General features: G+C 37.9%; 1 protein-coding gene across 3 annotated transcripts in view; it reads left to right on the forward strand.

Annotated features, from left to right (window-relative positions):
• Nucleotides 1-2,779, forward strand: part of LOC124158077 (gastrula zinc finger protein xLCGF3.1-like) — a 110,263-nt gene extending 107,484 nt beyond the window's left edge. For all 3 annotated transcript variants that reach the window (XR_006864700.1, XM_046533255.1, XM_046533256.1), the window contains one exon: nucleotides 2,739-2,779. Coding sequence is in view for 2 of the 3 variants with exons in the window: in XM_046533255.1 (XP_046389211.1) it covers nucleotides 2,739-2,759 (21 nt within the window). In the remaining variant the exon portion in view is untranslated. The remainder of the gene's footprint in view (nucleotides 1-2,738) is intronic.
• Nucleotides 2,780-18,253: the final 15,474 nt, after the last annotated feature.

Consider the following 18,253-nt stretch of genomic DNA (forward strand, 5'->3'; position numbering starts at 1 on the left):
CATATGATGGACAATTGTTAATTACAATACCTCTCTCTCTGGTAAAATTATAAATGTCACCATTCAAATACTCCTTCCCATTATCACATCTCAAAAATTTTACCCTTTTACCCGTAAGATTTTCACATTCATTCACAAATTCAACAAGACAATCAAACACTTCAGTTTTAGATTTCATCGTATAAACTTTAGCAATCTTACTATAATCATCAATGAAAGAAACAAAATATTTTTCACCTTTAAGACCTGTGGTTTGGAAAGGTCCACAAACATCAGTATGAACAATTTCTAAAATATCTTTTGCTCTGTTCCTATTATTCTTAAATGGAACATTACTCATTTTGTTTTCAATACATAATTTACATTTCAAAAAATCTGATTCAAGTTCACTCGGAATACCGTCCAGCAACTGATTTTTCACCAAAGTATTTAAATATTTAAAATTTACATGTCCCAATAAACGATGCCATTTTTCCTTTAGAGTCATAGAATCAACACTTTTATTTGCAACATTTACCAAAGTTCCTGATTTTACTTTGCTTTTCATAATGTATAAACCATTCACTTCCAAAGCTACTGCTGTAACATTACCTTTAAAATCAATAATTTTGGTCATTTTGCCTTTAGAAACAATTGTATTACCCACAGTTATTTTGCTGTAGCTAATCAGGTTTGATTGCATATCTTTAACATACAATACATTCTTCATATTAACTAAATTCTTCTTGCCAAATGCATCAAAATAACTTAACACATTTCCGATTTTTGTGGCTTTTAGAATTTCATTATTACCCAAATGAACATTTATGGGTTGCTTCAGAACAATACATTTATCAAAATATCTATCATCATTAATGATGTGGTCTGTACAGCCACTATCAAGAAGCCACTTTATTTCATTACGATCTACATTACTTATCTCAGTGTTATGCACCGCACGATGAGCAACCGTTGTAAGCCATGCGCTGTATTCTTCATTCTTCTGTCCTTGGTCTGCGCATGCTCCGTGCCATACTCCGCGCTGCCCGCGATGAAAGCTGCCACGCCCCCTTACGAAGCCTCTTCTTCCGGATCCTTGTCTGCATCGTGATGAACGCCATGTGCCTCTGCTACTTGTCATTTGTCCACTACTTCTGCAATCTCTTCGTATATGTCCCACTTCACCACATTGGAAGCATGTTCGCTCTTGCCTATTTCTATCCGCCGCGAATGCGTTGCTTTTCCTAGCCGAAGTCTCGCATCTTTGATTTTTCAACTCGGCCATTTGAATTTTATTCCTCACATAGTCAGCTGTTTGATCCTCTTCTTTTAACGTGTCAATTAAATCACCAATGTAACTGTACGAGTCAGGCAACGTGTTCAACATATAATTTAATTTTTCCTTCTCTGAAACACTCGCGCCAGCGGTTTTCAACTCATTTACCAATTTTTCAAAGTCACTGAAAAATTTCGCCGAGTCACTGTAATCTCTAAGTCTCAGTCTTTCCAATTTATTTCTACACACAATCTGCAGTGCTGTTGACTCTTTCAGATATAAACTATCGAACTTCTTAATTATATCGTACGCTGTCGTTTTATCACATACAAATTCCAATTGCTTATTTGAAATAGCGCCGTATATATAGTTCATTGCCTTTAAATCATTTTCATCCCAATCCTCTTTGTCCGATGAAACTTTTCCTCTCATTATGACATTGTCACACTTTTTAAGTTTCAAAAATAATGTCACACGTTTCTTCCACATACCGTATTCTTCTCCGTCAAACACCGGTATAACCAAATCACTGTACTTCGCCATTTTACCGTCACTCGTACAATAACCAAGAAACCACCACGTGAACCACGGACTTCTGCTACCATGTTCAGGTTTCTCGGGTTAACAGATTTGAGTAAAACTTAATTGATTAAGTAATTGGGCTTTATTGCCAACAAAGAAAATACATTCCCTTGCTACACACCATGGCCCCCTGGGCCCATGGTAACACACCAGGCTCACATACCAACACATACAGAGCGACTGCGAGAGACTGACCGAGACTGGCTCTCTCGCCAACTAACGTGCGTAACCAACGTGCGCTCACCAACGTGCGCACACCAACGTGCGTACACCAACGTGCGCATGCGCATCAACAGTTTTGCGCAATATAGATGTACCACACATATATCCAACAACTATATTCGGAGATGTATGGTATTTACTATTTAATAATTGCAGAAAGTGAGCGCTATTGCATGAATTTTTACCATGATTCATGAGAAATTGATGTGATCTCTCTTAAATCAACAGTCACTTAAAATGATTAGGATAGTTGGAAATCATTTTTCATATTTACTGTTAGGTATGTTCTCATATTGAACAAAATGGCCATAACTAATGGTTAACGTGAAAATTACAGCATATTAAAGGAGTATAAGAAAAAAAATTATTAAATTATTAAAGGGTCACTGAAATGCCATCTTATTTATAGTATAACTCCTTTACATCGTAATAATGTAGGGGACCAAAATTTGGGCAATTTGATGTATGGAAGTTCACTATAGATAAAGTGACCATATCTTGGAAGGGACAAAGTGGGACACAGAGCATATGCATTTTCGCATGTGAAATTATTGGGGTAGGTTTTTAAATTTTGAACTTTGCCTTTTAAAATGGTCAGGTGATTAAAATATGGAAGACTTTCAAACATTCACTTTTTTAATTCCCATTTCTTTAATCCCCAATCCTTGTTTGTTCGCAGGTGGTTAAACGGATTTCCTGAAAACTGCTTTTAATGAGAATATTTTCGAAAATTAGCTTCTCTGCAAGCATTTAGTATCACCATTCCGAAATTTCTCCTGCGTAACAGAAGTAATCTTAGTGCCAGAAATGCTAACAGTTCAACCATTTTAGACATTGTTCAGGAATGCAACCGTGTTTCTCTTAAGGTAACACATCATCTGTGGTGTTGCTTGCGAGTAAATAAGATTATTAGGCTTCATTTTCTTGCCTCCAAATGAGTAATTGAATCTGGGAAACATATAACTGATGCGATTGAAAAGGATTTCATGCTCTTTTAGTGTAAGGCCTCACATATGAGACTTTTTCTGGATCTGGTTCTGGCTCAAATCAGAACTGTACAAAAGTGTATGACTAAGCGTTCTAAAAATAATGATCAAGAGTTATCCTGAAAACTATACTTCACCTCAATACCAACTCTTGATTTTACACACTTTGATTTTACACAGTGCCCATATTTCGGTCCCTCCAACTGCGTAAAATCAAAGTTTTACTGTAGTTGGATATCTTTTTTCTTATTTACTGTTAGGTACGCTCTCATATGGAACAATAAGGCCATAACTAATGGTTAACGTGAAAATTACAGCATATTAAAGGTGTATAAGAAAATTAATAAGGGTGAAACATCTATAGCTGAAAATGTCATTCCATTTACATAGTTGCAGCTGTAGTTAATGGTCTCTAGTTGTCTCGGTTTGATTTGCAGAGGTAGTTAGGTAGTCTCAGGGGTATCTCCTTAGTATGATAAGTGGAAGTTTTATGAAGGAAGTAAAGAGGTTCACTACAAAGATGTTTGCCTATAAATTAACATGTAAATCTGACGGGACCGTGGGCGTGGTATGAAGTGTGGAAGTTCAATATGTAATAAAGAGTTTCACTACAAAGGAGGTTTCACTGCATTTGCCATTTGCCCATCTCTTCACCAAATGCACTTAACAATGGCTGCTCACAAAAGTTTCTCTACAAATGCACTCAAGTGGGAATTGTTTGGCTATGATTTTTGGTTTCGTTTATTGCTGTATGTTACGTAAGCTTGGTGTTCGTTTGCCTAGTCTAAAGTGTAATATGTATTCGATGACCACAAGATCGAAATAAGAATATTTGAATAAACCTAATCCATGGGACAGCGGTGTGACAATGATGAATGAATGGAAATACAAGGGTTGTTTTTTAAGTAAGGGCTGTTTTATTTTTTGGTTAATTAAATAATAAAATATGCTTAAATTGTCAATGTCGATCTTATATTACAACTCTTTTTAGTTTTGAAAATACAGTGGAACTTGGTTAGTACGTTCCTCCTTAGTACGTTTTCCTCCTTAGTACGACGATTTCTCTCGGTCCCGGTACCATCGGAACAAAATACAGGTAAAAGTATTTGGTTAGTACGTTTGAAAAAATTGCGCTTTCCTGGTTAGTACGCTCAATTGCTAGCCGTGACGCAACCCGCAATTCGTTCTCCAGTATATTCTTAAGGGTCGTAAAGCTCCGAATTCATGATTTAATTTATTATTACTAGCCATTAAAATTCTTGCATTCATTCCACATATCTTTCTTCGACCGTGTTTTATCCAAATGCATTTTTCAATTGTTATGACGCGATGAATAATAAAATATGGCCATTTATCAGGAATGTCTGACTATGCAAAACTGCAGCCAATGAGAAGCCCCAATATTCCCCACCCCCAGCTTCTCACCTTCTGTTGCCTCTGGAGTGCCCACTGCGCACAAATTTAACGAGTGGGCAATTGTTGCTATTGCACGAGTTATCATGATGAAGAAATGAGTCTTATCCAATTCCCTCTTTATCTAAAGCAGTACTGCACGACGTCAATGCTACGTGGTACGTGCGTATTTGACTACTGCTGTGGGAGCAGACGATGCTCTGGATCTCCACGCGAAGCTTAGCTTAAAAATACTTGATCTCGGCACGAAAGCAGACGACATCAAACAAATTTTAAAAGTACATTTCAACTGTATAATATAAAATCTTGTAATTACCTCGTAATCTAATAATCTTGCGTGTTATTATTCGATATATCGATCGCTATAACAATCGATATGGCTTTATTCCAAAAGCGCGAATGTGTACGGCTGTTGCCGTAATTTAAGGTTAATATAATTTTGTCCAACTTTTATGATGTTTAAAAACAACCCGTTCACATACTCAGGGTTGTTTTTATATTCTCCGAGTATGCTGTGACAAAAAAGAAATGACTTATCTGTACTTGTCCTCTTTCTATAAATACATATAGGATAAATCACGGGAGAAAGATGCCGTTTTCATGTAATTGTCTTCGGGATATCTATGAAACATTGTGATTTTTTATTCACATGGTATTGTTTTTCAATGTAGTGCCCATTTTCTTTATTTTAATGGTGAAAAGAGTTCAGGAAGGCGATCCTACGAGAACTACCGATAGTAATTGTAATTATGACGACTTTTCCACAGATTGCAATAACCCCGACAGCTATTTTTTACTTTCCTCGTTAGCACGTTTTCCTGGTTAGTACGTTCATTTCTTGTGGTCCCTTCAGAAACGTACTAAACAGGTTCCACTGTATATATGATGACTTAAAATAATCTTTTTACTAAATTATTTTCAATGTCTAAAATAGAAACAGTTTTATTTTTTCCGGAGAGCCGAGAGTCTCGACGGGTGTCGAAAAATCTCGAAGGGGCGAGACTTCTCGCCTCTCGTCAACACCCTCGACCCAGGCGAGACTCTAGCCGTGCCGAGAGTCTTGTCCTGACAATGCCGAGAAATGAAATTCCTGTCTTGACTGCCGAGACGAGATTCTCACACAGCACTAGATGCCACGTCTTTTGCTCTGAATGGCACGTTGGAGCCTGGCCACGGTTGCACAGTAGGCTTCTGAATATATCGTCATTCCTCTTGTCATAAAGTCTGCCTGTCCCAGAACACCGTTGCCTTTATTTTTCAGAGCGACAATGTTTGTGATCAAAGATGGCCATCCTGCGCGATCATCATCGTCATCGTGAACATTTTCGCGGCCATCTTTGAATTCTCCGACCCATTTCCGCAGTTTACCTTTGCTCATTGCATTAGCAGCATACACTACACAAAGCTGACGGTGGATGTCTGCTGCCGACATGTTTCTTGGAGTCAAAAATTGTATCACTGACTGAATCTCACATGCGGCAGGCAATTCGATAACACAGGCCAACAAAAAAATTTTGTTTGAAAACTTTTTTTATTTTAATAGCTGATCTTAATAGATGTTTATGTGTTGAATCCAACTTTGGCCTTCGTTTTTTTGTATCATCCATAGTTTCCAAGCAATATGTATTTAATATTCAGTCTAATACCCCTACATGTAGAGGTCCATGAAAGTGGTTTTATTTTTTTGCTAAAATTCGTTTTAAAACCATGTGATTTCGATGTTATAGAAAATCTTGGTGTTGTTATTATAATGCTACAATTTTTCCACGTTTACAGGCATTTTATTATTTTATGGTACACATTTCATGAATACTTATACTTTCATTAAGCATTTTACATAACATTTAACACAAGTTTGATTGTACAAAATTACTGATAAAACTAAATGAAAGAAATGGTTCATGGCATAAGAATGGTTTATGTATGTAGTCGTGGCGAATACAATCGGCAATCGGCAAATCCCCACTACCTCAAATGTGTATACTTCGAGAGCTATTCCAGAATTTTTGGATTGTCAAGTTCATTCTACACTAAATAAAGCCTTTAAAAATGCTTCTGTAGTAGCAACAACAAGCTCCTCCTTTGCTTTCTTTGACTGAGTGACTGTATGTTCAAATGATAGCTGTCGTGTTGCGGGTGTCCCCTTTCTTTCGAACGTTTATATGTATCGCTACTGATGTGCTTTAACAAAGTGTCACATCTTTCAAATTAAAATCTTTTATCGCAAACTTTGCACAGTAATACTTAGTCTTTCGCATAAAATCCTTCTCAGCTGAATTCACTTGCCCTGGTATGAGTGGTATCACTAGCTTTTGGCATTTTAAAATTCCCATCCTTCATTCGATATTTAAAGATGGAACTACGATAAAAAAACAGTCCAACTGCAAAACACAACCACTCACGATGGTGTTTTCAAACTGAGTGCTGGGTGGCTACGGTATAACCATAGTTCTGTATAACTTACAAATTGGCCGAAATGTTTCATGTTGTGGGTTCCCTTTCGATACCCCTCACCGGGACGGTTGGCAGCCCCTGTGATCACCACGGCGCCCATTTCAATCACGGCGTAAAATTCAGGCGGCTTTCAGGCGAGACGACTCTCTGTGAGCCGTGCCGTGAACGGCGGCCCGTTCCCAGCCAGCAGTCGTGTTTCAGTCAAGAGAATTGTTACATTTGATCCAAACTCAAGGTTTTCCTGCGACAAGTTATCCATTAACACTGTCTAATGTGTCGCGATGAGTCACCGGAATTACTGCTTGGCATCGACGCGTGCCGGGTGCATCAGCTTATATTTCCGCTCTTCGCGGCCGCGTTATATTTCTTTCAGCCCTTTTTAATTCATAATTTCTAATTCTTCAATTGAGAAAGCGCCTCATTCTAAATATTTAAGGATTGATACATGTATGGGAATCGAAGAGAGAGACTGTGATAAATTTAACGACAAATTCTGGTGGAGAAATCACTATGGTGCACGATATTACGCGGATGCGTTATGCACGAGACTTAACCAGCCAATTGACCTTGGAATCGTAATAAAGGTTGAGCAAATGAACGTCGGCAGTGTCAAAAAATGAAGGCTTAGGCTTTAATAGATTATGACTCATTGGATGCGATTTTTTTGCTAATTCACTGAAAATTGCAAAAAACGCGAAATTTCGTTTTTATTTACCGATTTTGCATTATTTCGTGTTATTTCGCGATATCGCATCTCAAAATTCACAGACCTCTACCTATACAGTAAATAGGGAAATCAATGAAACACTGTGTTACATCATGAAATTGTTTGTATTTAAGTACTGTTCACTACAACGTGATAAAATTGTTTGTATTTACTTCAGCGTGATAATACAGGGTTCACTTGTCAACTGGAATTGGTCTTCATTTTCTTTCCCTTTTTCCCTTGAAGCTTCTTGTGTAGCTTTTTCCGCGATGAATCGCTTGCTGAACTTCTCGGTGCAGTACCAACAGTAATCCCCCATTATCTTCGTTCATTAGACCTACTTTTTCAATTTTATTATGACTGTAAAAAAGCTGTTAAATACTTAAAATATTGCTTGAGTTCATAAATTCAACTGTAAAATGTGAATAAAAGGTGGGTGATACAACTTTAAAACCATCATATTTGGATTCAGCAACTTTAAAAACATTAGAATAAGGTATTTTCAGTAAAAAAGTTTTTCATTGTTGGCCTGTGTAATCTTAAACATTTATAGATCCACAGTAAAGCATAAAGGTTATATACAGAACTTCAACTGACACATGGTTGTATGCAAGGAATGCGGGGAGGCGGCAAGCGCACACAACCTACTACTACAGTGTACCGCAAAACGGCCCTTACTTAAAAAACAGCCCTCGTGGTAATAGGGTGGTTTCCTATTATTTTTTTATTGCCTAAATCGAAAGATTATTACTCCTGGAGTACGTATTTCACGCTTTTAGATTTTTATATGACGATATCTATTCCTCGTGATTAAATGAAAAGTGAAAACGCGACGGCTAAGTATGAATGCTGGGAAAACCCCGTGTGACGTCTTTCTGGTTCCCGCTGCCGCAAGTGAGGTGACCTTGGGGCGAGGCTTTGAGCACTGATGCGACGCAGGATGCTAGCAGGTAGCAGAGTACCATGCTAGAAGGTAGCGCTTGGCTTAAATAAAGGTTATTAATACCTTATCAAACGAAGAAAACTTTCCAACCTTAGGAAGTTTTAATAGGTGATTATTAGGAGACGTTCCCCTGAACTCTGTGCCTCATGCATGCATTGGTAATCTCAGACGATGTAAAACTCCTACTTACTCCTATAGAAACTAGGTCCCTGTGACATCACGTGGAGTGGCATAGTATGGGTACCAATCTGGCCTTTTTCAAATGAGGATAAAAATTGACCATTGCCATTCGTCTAAACCGGTATTTCTAAAACCAAATAATTTGTATATTATGAATACACTAATGGTGGGTAACGAATCGCAATCAATGCCTTTACACCCATGTCTCGTGTAGTGCAATTTCGATTAGCGCAATTTCGATGTAGCGCAAATGCGTTCCTCGGGGAAACATTGCAACGCAGTGTAGCCTAATCAAAAATCTTAAACACTCTCATGATAAAACGTGGACTTTCGCTAAGTACACAAGGAATTGCTATCATTTTACGCATATTAATATTATTCCTCGCCTCAAATATTCTTTTTTGTTTATATATTAATCGAAATCCATTGCTGTGCAAGTGCCAAAAGTATTACTCGTCATTTGGTCCAGATAGCCGGCCTACCGAAGTAATTTATCTCGTCTCCTTAACAGAATGATAATAATTAATTTAGATCATTTATTAAGCGTGGGGCTATTGGAAATGAGTTTTTATATACAATACTGTTTGAGATGTAATTTTTGCCATCATAGGTTATCGGGCAATTGACTTCCAGGTAGAGTCTACGCTAAAGCCTTCAAGGTCATCGGTATTCACGGGGGAGAAATGGAGCGGTGGCCGAGTTGCGCATGAATAGCATCAACACATAAAAGGGTCTGCTATAGAGTCTCAAACACAATGGCTTCATTCCCTCCCCGCAGTTGTATGTCCTCTGCGTCTCAGGAATACAGTTCAGCTGTAGCAGGTGATTTCGATAGAGCCATACAGAGTAAAAACCAAGAGAATAATGGCAAAAAATAGGAATGCGGGTAGAAAAAATCAAGAATTTATCAAGAAAAACCATAAATCTAGAAGAGAAATTGAAAGAGGTCAATTGCTTTGAAAATGGAGCGTGTCAAAGCGATATTGCGTGGAAGTTTAAATGCACGATGCCTTATTCTGAATAAAGACGAAGTTAAAACATTAGTGACCTTAGCCGCACCAACATCAACCAAGAGGTCAAGACATAGGGAAAGTTCATGGTGAATGTGTACAAAAAGACGAGGGCGGTAATGGCTCCGAGACATTTAGTGAAAGCTTGGTTGCTTCCAGAATTTTAAACTGCAAGCAGGTATTTTCACTGCGGCAATATTAGGTGGATCTGCAAGTTTTGATAGCGCAGTCACTGCAACATTTTCTGATGAACTCCAAGCTGTGATTGAAAGTGGCTCCTTTCCCCCTCAACCAGTTTCTAGGGTTGATGAGACGATATTGTTTTGGAAAAGAATGCATTCTCGTTCATTCATTTTCAGGGAAGGAAAACCTGGGTCAGGTGTCAAGGCATTTAAAGACTGTTTCACGTAGCTGCTAATGACTCGCAGGACTTCAAATTAAAATGATTTATCATTCATAAACTCCACTAGCTATGAAATGGCAATCAAAGTAGCATTTTCCTGTCATTTTGATGAGTGACAAAAGGGCCTGGGTGACACAATAGTTGTTTTTAGACTGGTTTGAAAAATCGTCAACTGTCGGCAATGCATTACAAACCCCTGAGATAGCAGATGTTAGCCCACCCGCACGACAGGAGGAAATTTCAAAAGCTCATAAGAATTTTTTTAAACTTGAATATAAGTCTTTGAATGCATGCATTCTATAATTAAAGATATTTTAAACTATAAACATTTATATAAATAATATTTTCTAAGGCTATTTATGCCAATATATGTTTTAGAGGAAATTCAGAAATTTTTTTTTTCTGTCTTCTGGCTGGCAATTCACTCTCTATGCTGATGTTGTTGGAATATTGATCCAAAATTGGATTTTCTTCGATTTTATTAACCAGACATTTTGACATGAACTTGACAAAGATTTTGCAGCATGGACAATGCCTGAAAACTCTTCTCTTATTCTCTTAAGACTGTCTTGAGCTGATGAAATCAAATTCCAAGCCTGTGCATAATCCAAATTTTTTGTTTGAAGATAGTCCAACAAAGGCGATGTTGATTTGAAAATAATCAAGAAAATCATAGCAGTTAGGATTGTTTCAAACGACAAAAACTTTTGAAGAAGACTGTTTGCTTCATTTCTTGTTTTGGAACTGAATTCTTGGGTATTTGCCACGATAGAAAGAGAAATGATCAACTCTGTGTACACAGTTTTAGGTTGTTTTCCTTCATCTTCCGCCAATTTCATCCAGAAATAGCCAAAGATCTTGGAAGTGGCGTCACTCTTTGATCTCCATCTAGTTGCACCAATAGCACCCAACCTATAACTTGGATGTTGCTCCAAACAAATATCTAGTCTCTTGTGAGATTCCCTTACAAACACTTGAGTTTGCTGCAGTAAACCAAAAAACGAAATCGAAGCCGTCACAACTTGTGATGTGCCTACCATAACCAAGTTTAGGGAATGGGAATAACACCACGTATGAATGTGTTGTGTGGGATCTGCTCTTGCAGCCTGGCTGAAACGCCCTTATATTGACCACTCATGTTTGCAGCTCCATCAAATGAGTTGGCAATGCAGTTGTTGATATCAAGTCCTGCTTCCCTTATTACTTCGGTAAATGTCTTGAATAAACTTTCTCCTGTTGACGACGACTGCACGTTCTGTAAGCCAAAAATTCTTTCTTCTACTTCCGTTCCCAACACGTATCATAAAACAATGACACATTGGTCAAAACCAGAGACATCTGTTGTTGAGTCAATTAAAACAGAGTACGACATAGCTTGCTTTACTTCATGAGCAATAATTGATTAGATCTTTAGGCCAATAAGTTTGCTACCAGGAATCTCAAAAGTATTTGAAAGGATAATGTTTAACCGTGTAGTGAAATACTTGGAAACAAACTCTATACTTTCCAAGCATCAACATGGTTTTAGAAGAGGTAGTTCAACAACTAAAGCCCTTCACGAATTCGTCACCAAAACACTTACTGCAATTGATACAAACAATTTGCCAATAGGGGTATTCTTTGATCTCACAAAGGCTTTCGATATTGTCAACCATGAAGTCCTTCTGGAAAAACTAAATAAATATGGGATTTCGGGCATAGCTAATAAATGGTTTCATTCGTATCTACAGGAAAGATTTCAGCTGGTTGAAATTTCTCATTTTGATTCATCGGCAAACCTAAAGCTAAATTTTCAGTCTGCCAAAAGAGCAATGAAATCTGGCGTCCCCCAGGGCTCGATACTCGGGCCCCTACTTTTTTTGTTGTATATAAACGACTTACCAAGTTGTGTCCCAGAAGCTGAAACTGTTTTATTTGCAGACGACACTAGTGTATTAATTCAAGGGACTACTCCAGAGTCATTACAATACAAAATAAATTGTACCATGAAATCTTTTCAAAATTGGTTACATGATAATCTGTTGGCCATAAATGTCCAAAAATCTGTGTGCCTAAATTTTAGCAAAGAACAGTGTACATCAGTACAACTTAACGATGTTGACCTCTTATTTGCAGACAATGTAAAATTCCTTGGTGTTGTATTCGAGCCATCCTTAAAATGGTCCTCACACATTAATTCAATAATACCCAAGCTAAGTAAATCTCTGTATCAGCTTAGATATCTTCGCCTTAGCGTAAGCTTTAATATTCTGAAGATGATATATTTTTCTAACTTCCAATCCATACTGGCATATGGCCTCATTTTATGGGGCAGTTCCTGCCACAGTGCAAAAATTTTTAAATTGCATAAGCAGGCCATAAGGACTCTCTTCAACCTATCTTATAGAGAGTCCTGTAGACCTTATTTTAGTAAGGCCAGTATAATGCCCCTACCCTCCTTGTATATTTTTGAACTCATTCTGTTTGTTAAAAATAACATGAATTTATATGAGTTAAACTGCAACATTCACCAGCATCATACCAGGTCAAACCTAGATATCCACATCAAAACTAGATCTACCACACTAAATACTGAGGGTCCATACCACAAAGGAGCAAAACTCCACAATTCACTCCCACAAAATATTAAAAAAATCAACAATTTTTTAAAATTCAAAACTGAGCTAAAAAATTTTTTAATACAAAAACCTTTATATTCTACTGATGAATTTTATGCTGTATGTAAAGAAAAACTTAAATGAGTTATGTTGTATGTAAGGAAAAACTTAAATGTAAATTAATGTATTAAATATTGTCCTGATGTATCTTTAATTGTCATTTGCATACACACTGTGTTCTATTGCCATTGTTTGTTTGTGTTTTATCCTTTATGTAATGTAACTTGACGAAGCTATGCAATTGTATTGCCTTCAGCGAATAAATTATTATTATTATTATTATTATTATTATTATCAAACATTTTATAATGCTCATTATTTTATTAACGGTGGTTTTACTCAGAAATGTCACCTGGCTTCCCCTTCCTCTGGCTTTAGAAATATCATCGTCTGCTGATTTTAACGCAGCTTTACTCGTTTGAATGGTTTTTTGCACATGATTTTCTAAGTTTCTGTCATAATTGTAGAGAAGAAGGATTGTTTCTAAAAATTTCCATGGTTCAATGAATGGTTATCAAGGGAATGGGCACTTTCTTCCGATGCCCTATAAGCAAGGACTTGTTTTCCAATAAGTTTTATAACATCTATAATAGCAGACACCACTTGCCTTCGATCAAATACTTCTTTCTGTCTTTTTGCAAGCTGTTTTTCAAAAACTTGCTTGTCGATGGTCGATCCCCTGTCATGCGCCACCTTAACCTTAACTGATTCTTTGTGCGATACTGAAACCTCATGTTCAAGTACAGTTTGTGTCAAATGTCTGTAACGGTCAAACCCCTGGTAGAAAACTGATGAACAATCCGTAAAAACTAAGCATATACTGCAAGACAACTTTTTTGAACTAGTGTTGTAAGTATGCCAGCTGCGTTTAAATTTTTTGCCATCAGTATCTACCGTGAAAATGCTTTCACTAAAAGGCAGTCGTTTGGCGTTTCTGTCAAACTGAACAGGATGAAACTGGAAAAACGAAGCAATGTCCAAGTCTGTCCGATTTGGCTTTTTTTAGTACTTGTCATTTTCGTTGTCCAACATTAACTCTTCATTTGTTTGACTCTGTACTGTCAGTGAAACTTCATTGTCTGTTTTGTCTGTCGCTGCTGCCGGTTCACTTGGCTGTACTACTTTCACTTCGGAAACTAACAAATCCACTTGAATATCACTCCCCGGGTCATCCTCCGCCACGGAATATTCTGAACATGAGATTTTTTTTAAGTTTTCGATAGTCCTCCCAGATTCTCCATCAGCATTGGAAGAATAACTTGGCTGTAAACCATGACCATAAAAAGTGGTTATCTTTGGCAAATTTTGAGCAACTTTTTCCCTCTGCCTATCGTATTTTTCTTTTCTGTATTCATTTCCTGATTTTCTTTTTTTCTTTAGCCTTTCTGCTTCCATTGTGCCCTAAAAAAGAAATGTATGTATGCGAAAATGTCCTCAATAATCGCTTTAAAGAAATATGTCTAGTTTTGTGGATCAGTCCACCATAAATTATTGACGGTGACACGAATGTGGGAGTGAAGGTCTAAGGCCAAATATCGGCAATACAAAATTATTGAAGTTTCTTGTGTAGTCAGAAGTAATCTTACAACAAATTAATGGATATTACCAAAATCAAGTAAATCAAAATATAGAGATGGGTCGAAAAGCAGATTTCTCAAACTCGAATATCGAATTCGAATATTAAATCATTGCTCGAATACCTCGGATTTCGAATATCTCGAATACTAAACGAAGAATGCGAGAATTTTTGACTCAGTTGCCTATGCAGCAGGAAGCCCTAGATTTTGGGGAGTAATTTTAATTTCCTTTAAAGGATTCGAACAGGAATTAAGCTGATTAATAGAATATTTTAATTTTATGGAATCAATTGGGCATACAGTTCATTCAACTAACATCTCTTTCAAATATTCTAAGGGGACACACCACCTCGCGAAAAAAGATTTCATGCCGTCTAGGCATTTACACTGCAACGATGGATTTCTGTCGGATGTATACATTCTTATCTACCAAATGCCATTTCAGCGGTACGCCCATTTGATACTCGGCTTCATCCAACTCCTTATTTTCAACAGGTAGGTCGCTTTACTCCCTCTCCTGCTGCAAGTGCTAGCGGACAATCTGAGGCGTTTTGCAAAATACACGCGTTTTTCCACCGGATTTTCTTAAATTATTTTCAGTCCATCTTTGGAAGTTCTAAGGAGATAAAAAGATGAATTCGAATTGCAATCAGAGAGAAACCAAATATCCTGAGAAAATATCCCTTTGTATGTGACTGTAACAATAGAATTTATAGCACAACTCATAAATTTTAACTTGAAATATGTTTTCGGAATAAAATACCGCATCAACTTCCGAGAAGCTCTGCTGCTCATATTGAGTCTCGCCAGAATGCTAAGTCTCCGTAGTATTTTGACATTTATTTCCTCGCATAAAATGTTTAACCCCTCAACGCCGCTATGCGTACCCAGTACGCGCCCTTTAAATTTCGTATACCGCAGTCATGGGACCCAGTACACTTCCTGACCTATTGTATATAATATTTATTCTCCGCCAGATATTTTATTTTTAATTAAAACTAATTACTCTATCTTTTGAAGAAATGTTTTTCCTCTTCAATAATATATACATAGCGACTTTATGCCTTCAGGATTTTTTTAAATGTTTGGATGAAATTTCGTTTTAAACTAGCGCATTTACGAATTCGATCCAAAAACTCAACGACTTCCTTCAACTGTACTATCTTGAAAACTGCCGCCTATTCTGCTTGCGAGGCATCAAGAAGGGTCAGCTACTTTAGATTGAGATACGGTATCTTCTAAGCTCACTGCCTTCTCTCCGTCTTCTCCTTGTGTGTCGTCTCCTCGAGCCCCAGGTGTGTTTGGTCCGCATCGTTAGTGCTAAACGTCCTAAGCGAAGGGGCCATGTTCTTCGCTCTGAATTTATTTATTTTTTCTGGACAGTAATCAACAAAGATAAGATTCCTTCTAAACAGTCAGCATATTCCAGGACCCCTTCGGGATATTTTCTCATCTCTTGATGGAGCTTCGAAACCACACGTGCTTCAGTCCACTAGAGTCATTCATGCTGTGTGGTTTTCTTTCAGGCAGTGTGTTGAAATTCTCGTCGGGTGTACTTCCTGTGGGTGGTATTGTTATTTATAATTGGGGATCCTTCGATATGGGAATAGTATTGAAAGGCAAAAAAGAGACTCGGAAGTCTGTTTGTGCGTTACCTTAAAATAAATTCATTGGTGGGGTGAATTTCAAGGACCTGTTATTGCATTCGTACCTAATGGAAAGAAAGGGCCATTAAAAGTGGTGTATGAAGTTATTTAGGAAACTATTGAATTCCGCATTCCTAAATTCATACGTTGTTCACAGGAAAAACACATATAAAAAATTTGCACTTATCATTTCGCGCTAGGGATCGGGTTGGTGTGGTTGCTAGAGTGTTGGCTTCCCACCCGGTGGGCCCGGGTTCAAATCCCGGCAGCGGCAGAGAATTTTCAGAGACTGCCCGATCCCTGCTTGAGTGTTATGTGGAGGACATTTCAAGCGCAACACTCCGTCCGTCGGATGGGACGTTAAGCCGTGGTCCCCTTGGCGCCTTTCGTTAAGAGCAGGCTAATGCCGATGCCAGGTTTCTCTCCACCCTTCCTTACCTATCCTTCCCTCATGGCGCAAATGACCTCGGTTGTCGGTCGCCTCCTCCAAATACCATACCATACCATACCATTTCGCGTGCAATTGGTCGAGGTAATATTTTTGAAACATCCAACTTCATAAGGACTGTTTGCATAGGGCCGTCATTCTTACACAATTTAGTACCGAGACTCACAGAAATGCATTTCTTAAGGAAAATTCCTGCAGCTGGGAAGAAATCAAAGTCCTAAAGGAGGTGTGCAGTTTGTGCCTAATATGGGAAATGAAGAGACTGCGTGTACTGGTGTAAAAAAATGCAGTGGGCTTATGTTTGGATTGCTTCAAATCATGTCGCAGGAAGCAGATTTTCTAAGATGATATCATTTGAATATTCGCATATTGACGTTTGAAACATTAGCACGTGATTACCTATATGGAATGATACGGTAATAAGAGAATAAAGTCAGATAAATGGGCGAAGTGATAAATTTTCAAGTAGGTGAAACGGGTAAACCTATCACAAGTATCCAAACTGTTATGAAAACCAAATTTAAATCTTTCAAAACTGAAAATTTATTCAATAGTTCAAAGAAGGAGATACATAGAATAATAAATATTTATTCAAATCGCTCGAAAAATTGATATATAGTAGCGCATTATACGACGCAAGTTCACAAACATTTTCAACGATACTGGTCGTGTATCATAAAAGATATAAATTATTGAATGATAATATGCGAAAAAGGCGGTCATTTAAATATCATCCGGCGGCTGGAATGGGATTTAATTAAATTTCTAGTATTTGAGATATTCGTGTACTCACGGATACTATTCGCACATCTCTATCAAAATATCTTTTTTGACTCACCAACTTGGCTGCGGCGGCACGTCCGCACTTCAGCCTTCGGCGCTCGGCGTGGACTATTCACAATGGAGGACTGTTCGTGGCAGTGGTCGGAGTAGTACTGGTCCTCTGTCGCCCGGGAGGCCGAGCTAGGGTGTTGCCTATTTTTTTATTTTTTTCTCGGATTTTTTATCATTGAATCTATATCTGGTAATGATTTATGATTATTTACGCTAAGTTTCATGTCTCTATCCCCAAAAAGGTCATGTTGGACTTTATTCCAGCTTTTTCCGATTTCGGACCAGTGTGCACGGGGTAGGATGATGATCGGCCGCCCGCGGCTGGCGTAAAGGTATTCAGCGCCCACGTCGACAACGTGTATTCGGCAAACTGAAACTACCAGGCCAAGGCATTAGAATGACTTATTGGCTTTAAAAACTGCATTATTACATGAGTTTCATGATAGCACTTCCTGTCGGCAGATTGCTGGACCTACTAGCCTCGAAAGCTCTGTAACCTTAACTGCTCGACTCGACATTCGTAGTGCTACCCGAAACGCTCGAGTCGAGTACCAACTACTCGACTCGATTCGAATTTTCGAGTACTCGCCCATCCCAAGATATGTGTTTTGTTGTTATGATTATGTGGCGCGAAAATTCGAATGACTGTTGGAAATGCGGTCATGTATAAATTTGTGGTTTGAAGTAGTACTGGAATCGGAATCGATTTTTCCCTTTGGCAAGGACTCGTTTTCGATTCCGGTTCTTGGTCGAGAATCGAGGAATCGAACCGACCCATCACTAATTTATACGATAATACTTGATTTTTGTTGAAATTTATCTTTATTTGTAGAAATTGACACTTTTAAAAAGCCACTAGAACTTTCATATTTTAACCCTCTATATTTTTGCACATGTATCTGTCACAAATATCATGCCATTTTCACTACTAACAAAA

Source organism: Ischnura elegans, chromosome 4 (assembly GCF_921293095.1).
Source record: "Ischnura elegans chromosome 4, ioIscEleg1.1, whole genome shotgun sequence".
Taxonomy (NCBI): Eukaryota; Metazoa; Arthropoda; class Insecta; order Odonata; family Coenagrionidae; genus Ischnura; species Ischnura elegans.